Source organism: Borostomias antarcticus, assembly GCF_949987555.1.
Source record: "Borostomias antarcticus genome assembly, chromosome: 31".
Classification (NCBI taxonomy): domain Eukaryota; kingdom Metazoa; phylum Chordata; class Actinopteri; order Stomiiformes; family Stomiidae; genus Borostomias; species Borostomias antarcticus.
In genome coordinates this window covers 5,957,958-5,964,226 of record NC_140264.1, presented here as the reverse complement: position 1 = coordinate 5,964,226, position 6,269 = coordinate 5,957,958, and the positions used below count along the sequence as shown (strand labels likewise).

Sequence of the window (6,269 nt, the reverse complement as noted above, 5' to 3'; positions counted from 1 at the left end):
TATGTTTTTGGTCTCCGCCTCTGTGTGTGTGTGTGTGTGTGTGCGTGCGTGTGCGTGCGCGTGTGTGCGTGCGTGTGTGTGTGCGTGTGTGTGTGCGTGCGTGTCCAGGCGGTGAATGCAGGGAAGTCTCTGTTCCTGCTGTACGCCCTGAAGACGTCCCCCCGCCTGACGCTGCTCTACCTCTACCTGTTCGACTACTCCGACTCCTTCCTGCCCTTCCTGCACACCTGCTGCCCCGCCCTCGCACGGCCCCGCCCACACTCGGACCACACGCAGGTACCCCTACATATTCCAGAGGGAAGCAAAAAAACAGTTCACCAAAGTGACCTAAGTGGGCTGTTGGGCATGTATCTGACAAGCATACTAATGAGCATGACTCATATATGTATTTTGAAGTCTATTCTAGAGTTGACAGGTAACCAGGTTAGTGATTGTAAGGCTGGTGTGATGTGTGCCCTTCGTCTAGTCTTAGTGAGGACTCTTGTGTGCCCTGCGTCTAGTCTTAGTGAGGACTCTTGTGTGCCCTTCGTCTAGTCTTAGTGAGGACTCTTGTGTGCCCTGCGTCTAGTCTTAGCGAGGACTCTTAGGGTGCCCTTCGTCTAGTCTTAGTGAGGACTCTTGTGTGCCCTTCGTCTAGTCTTAGTGAGGACTCTCGTCTAGTCTTAGTGAGGACTCTTAGGGTGCCCTGCGTCTAGTCTTAGTGAGGACTCTTGTGTGCCCTTCGTCTAGTCTTAGTGAGGACTCTTGTGTGCCCTTCGTCTAGTCTTAGTGAGGACTCTTGCGTGCCCTGCGTCTAGTCTTAGCGAGGACTCGTGTGTGCCCTTCGTCTAGTCTTAGTGAGGACTCTTGCGTGCCCTGCGTCTAGTCTTAGCGAGGACTCGTGTGTGCCCTTCGTCTAGTCTTAGTGAGGACTCGTGTGTGCCCTGCGTCTAGTCTTAGTGAGGACTCGTGCTGCAGCGTTCTGTATCATTTGTAGTTTAGAGATCTCTTTGGTGGGCATCTCACATGTTGCAGCTTTCAAAGTAGAACAATTCCTTGTTCCATTGTATTCTCATTCTGTTAAAGGGAGAGTTCAGAATTTTTGGGCACAATCTCATGAACTACATGGCCATTTATGTTGTTGATTCATGGAGACCTTTCTCAGTTGATTCCATGCTGTTCTTCCCAGCGGTCGAACACGTATGCTAGCGCAAACCAATCTACTGATTCTGCTTCTGATTGGACCTCATTCAGACACCCCACAGCGCACCCAAAGCACATAGAATATGATGACCGTCTTATCAGGGTTAATTTCTGTGTTTATACCGTCATATTTTTGAAGTCAAAACTATCATTGAATCCTTTACTCTTATGTTATTATACATTTTGTGTCCTATTTTTTTCTGCCGTACACTTCTCGTCACTCGCTCCACAGTCGAGGCCTAGCTGGCATCAGTGGGCGGAATTTCTGGTGAAGTACTTCCTGCTTCCGTACCAGCTGATCGCCGAGTTCGCGTGGGATTGGCTGTCGGTGCACTACTGGACGTCGCGCTTCGTCATCGTCAACGCCATGCTGCTGTCCGTGCTGGAGGGCTGCGCCTTCTACCGCCTCTGGACACGCGCACAGATCCGGTACTACACACACACACACACACACACACACACACACACACACACACACACACACACACACACACTAGGGCTGTATATCATCTTGGATTTCGCGATACGATACGCATCACGATACAGAGGTCACGATACGATACGATACGTATTGCGATACACACATCATTTACTGAAAGATTTTAAGTGTTCAAGACTGAAAACTGAATGGCTCAAATGCACTATATAGATAACTCAAACTCAATGACTGGACAGAGAGCTAGCTAATAAATATTTTACATTTGATATCCATGCTTTTTAAACTGTCAACATTGTAGTATTTATGGTTTTCCAAATTATTTATATGTATGCTTTTTTAACTTAATATTGTAGAATATGCTTTTTAAACTGGATTTAAAAATTTAAATAATTTTTTTTTTTTTTTAATTTAATTTAATTTTTTTTAAATTTTACAGCGCCCGGCTGTATCGATACTCCGGGCTGAAAGATCGATACAGTATCGCGAGACTACGTACCGCGATGCATCGTTGTATCGATACAATCCTACAGCCCTAACACACACACACACACACACACACCCATTCTGGCATGGGAAGTGATGAGAGTCCGTGTGTCCCCCAGGTCTGTGCCCAGGCGCATGTGGGGTCACTTCTGGAGGATGTCATCCCAGGGCCTCGCCTTCGCCCTGCTGTGGCCCCTCATCCCTCACTTCCTGTGCAACTGCCTGTTCTACTGGGCGCTCTACTTCAACCCCGTCATCAACATCGACCTGGTGGTGCAGCAGCTCATGCACCCCGACACACACGCGCCCTGAGAACGGACACACACACACACACACACACACACACGCACGCTCCCTGGAGGACACATACACACACACACACGCTCCCTGGAGGACACATACACACACACACACACACTCTCCCTGGAGGACACATACACACACACACACACACACACACACACACACACACGCTCCCTGGAGGACACACACACACACACACACACACACACACGCTCCCTGGAGGACACACACACTCCGAGGGAGGACACACACACACACACGTTCCCTGAGGGGAGGAAACACACACACAATGTATGAAACATACACATTCACACACACAGATCTCGGTTGCATCTTGGACTTTGTAGTTTTTCTGAGGGTATGAGGACTACACACAGTGTGAGTAACGATGTCTGATGGAATCAGAACGGACGAATGTGGAACGTGTCCAAACTGTGCCTGAGGAGACTGCGTCCCGGAGGACGTCTTAATGCAGCAGCTTCATTCACACAGAGGAGACGGAGGAGCGTTAGACGGAGGAGCGTTAGACGGAGGAGCGTTAGACGGAGGAGCGTTAGACGGCGGAGCGTTAGACGGAGGAGCGTTAGACGGAGGAGCGTACGCTCACCAGTCAGTTCATATGAAGTTTCTTGGAAGGAACAGTGGAGGATTGGCGGGCTCTCACCGTGCTCCTGTTGTCTTATTTGCTGTCTAACCCAACCCTGGCTCAGTGTTCAGAACCCAACCCTGGCTCAGTGTTCAGAACCCGACCCTGGCTCAGTGTTCAGAACCCAACCCTGGCTCAGTGTTCAGAACCCAACCCTGGCTCAGTGTTCAGAACCCAACCCTGGCTCAGTGTTCAGAACCCAACCCTGGCTCAGTGTTCAGAACCCAACCCTGGCTCAGTGTTCAGAACCCAACCCTGGCTCAGTGTTCAGAAAGTATGTTTGTTCAGAACGTCAGTCTGAGTCCTGGCTGGTTACTGGTTACTGGTTACTGGTCCATCCTGTGGTGAAGCAGCCAGCCCTGCGCTGCTGAGAGGAACCAGGCCCAGCTGACCCCCCCGACCCCCAGCTGACCTCCCCTGACCCCCAGCTGGCCCCCCCTGCCCCCAGGCTGACCCCCCCTGACCCCCCCGACCCCCAGCTGACCCCCCCGACCCCCAGCTGACCCCCCCGACCCCCAGCTGACCCCCCGACCCCCAGCTTACCTCCCGGACCCCCAGCTGACCCGCCCGGACCCCCGGCTGACCCCCCCTGACCCCCAGCTGACCTCCCCGACCCCCAGCTGACCTCCCGGACCCCCCAGCTGGGAGTGCTGCTGTAGCTCCCCACACCTCCTTTTAAACTGATTATCAAATGGTTGTTTTCTTTTTTTAAGCAGAAGGGTTCATCTTCCCGGAAGTTTCAAAAAAGGAAGTTTGTGTAATTTTCTGTTTATTTTTTTAAGGATAATAAGTCGTGTCCTTGCTCTTGTAGATGAGGGCTCCAGGTGGACTATAGCAGAGGACAATACTGGCTCTTAACCTGCCTGTCAGTCTCACGATCAACAGCTCTGTTTGTTTGTATGTAACTAATATTGCTTGTTCCATTTTAAAAATTATTCTGTGATTTTTGTCCCACTTTTCTCTTCTTTTGCGATACCGTGGGTTGCATATTTGTGCAAATTGTGGGTTGAGGGTACTGTATATCAATTGAATTAATAAAAATCTTTATTTTTATATATATTATGATTTGTACTTTGCACTTAAAATGAATGAATGGGGACACTGCCGCACTGTGGTCCTTCAAGTTCAAGAAAGAAATCAATAAATCTTTGGAAAGAATGTCCTTCAGTGTCTAGTGTGATTTAACATATCGGTTTATTGGAAGAGCCTGTTAGAATCAGTGTCATTGAGTCTCTTGACTTATACTTTATTACAATTTATTAAAACTAATTTACAGCATAAAAGAAACAAGGTAAAACGGATCTATAGTCATTAAGTGTAGTTTATTTACAGTAAACACCTAAGGAAAATTAATTATGTGAATGAAATGAATTATACAACATAGCCTATACACTGAGACATGGTCTAATACACATTGAAAAATGTATCCTATGATAACTGTCAGAAATCATTTGGTCTATTCTGACCAACTCAGACGTTCTCAACATGCTTTGCAAGTAGCTTTATCAGCTAGCACATTTTCATAGTACATCCCCTTTACCATAGTATTGCTTTTTAAATCTTTGGTGTTCTGTGTTGGAGAAGTCATTGATCACAAGGAATGTTGGTCTATAAATCCCATGTCTATGAAAACCCAAGTTAGCGAGTAACCGAACACATAACTGAAGATTTAGGCACAGTAGCCTAGCGTGCAAGTACTGAAGCGTCATCAACAATCCAAGCATCTCTTCGGAGCACTCTTAGTGCATTTGCCACAGACCGCTCGCCTGCACGACTCGCAGATCTCAGCGGTTTTGTTCCCCATACATTTGCGAAGTTGACACCTTATCCTTTTCCTTTTCGCAGGAGGGTCGGTGTTCGGATCCGCGGGGTAGCAACGCGCCGCTGCCCTCGCCATCTTCCCAGGAGCCGCAGGGTAGCATCGCGCCGCTGCTCTGGCCATCTTCTGAGGCGCGCACAGTTCCTTCCCCAGCTCCCGAATGAACCGCCTTCTGCTGATGTTGACGTTCGTGCTCTGCTTGTACAGGATGTGTGCGTTGAACGCGGCCAGGTCCAGGATGTGGTAGAACACGGCTACAGGCCAGCGATGGGTGCTTCCCTTCGCCGAGTACCGCCGCGTCATCTGGTCCAGAACATCCACGCCGGACTTGGTGCTGTTGTAGTGGGAGACTGTGTTGGGCAGTTTCTGTGCGCCGTTATCGGTTGAAACCGTCTGATGCATGGTGCTCAGGATGCAGACGTTTTCCTTTGGTTTCGCCTGGTAGATGGTGAGGGTGGCTTCGCCGGCCCTCAGCACCTTGGTGGAAAACCTTTCGGGCCGCGCCCACACGCACGGGGGCGTCTCTCGTCCGTTTCTGTTCATTGCGCCGACAACGGTGGTTTTGTGCTCCAAGAGATTGTTTGCCAGCGCCAGTGAGGCGAAGACATTGCCTGTTATCGTTACATTTCTTCCTTTGCCCAGGAAAGGCTCCATCAGGCGCATCACCACATTGTCCGACAACCGCTGACCAGCCGACCTCGTGTCATCTTTCCCGAGATAGGGATGTGCGTTCAACATGTATTTTGTTTCGGCGTCGGCTGCTACCCAGAATTTGATGCCAAATTTGTTGGGCTTCTTGTACTGTGTGAAACGACAGCGCGCCTTGGTAGGGACGAACTGTTCGTCTACGGTTATGTTCTCGCCAGGTGTGTAAGAAGCAATGCTGTTTTTCACAAACCGATAGAATATCTCTGATATCATGGCGAATTTATCCTCCCAAAGGCGGGCAGCCCTCGTGTTCTTGTCATCGAAGCGTAGGTAGCGCATGATGTGCCGGAATCTCTGGCGAGACATCGTCTCCTTGAAGACGGGAATTCCCAAGTCAGCGGACCAGTAGTCGTCGGGGTTCATGGTTCTCCCGCCGGTGATGCCTTTCAGATAAACGAGACCCACGAACGCCTTCAGCTCCTCCATCGTCATGCGGAACATACCGGCGCCGTTTCGGCCGGCTTCCGCCTCGGTGTGCTTGATAATCTGTTGCCACATTTGACAGTCAATCAAACACAGAAGGCTGCTCAATGGACTTGTGATGTTTTCCGTGGCAGAGCGTGTGGGCCCCGGGGGTTCCCTCATGCTGCCCCCTCGCGCTCCAACACCCCCGGGGTTTCCAGGAGGCTGCTCCATCCACAATGTGCCGTCCCTCGCTGCCTCTTCAAATGGATCCCCGGCACACTCCG

General features: G+C 50.2%; 1 protein-coding gene across 1 annotated transcript in view; it reads left to right on the top strand.

Annotated features, from left to right (window-relative positions):
- The window catches only part of LOC311327257 (bifunctional apoptosis regulator-like), a gene marked incomplete at its 5' end in the record, with an annotated part of 7,552 nt that extends 4,994 nt beyond the window's left edge, over positions 1 to 2,558 (top strand). Inside the window, 3 exon segments of the mRNA XM_084460290.1 lie at positions 109 to 276; positions 1,415 to 1,611; positions 2,224 to 2,558. Of these exon segments, the coding sequence (XP_084316416.1) occupies positions 109 to 276; positions 1,415 to 1,611; positions 2,224 to 2,416 (558 nt within the window).
- Positions 2,559 to 6,269: the final 3,711 nt, after the last annotated feature.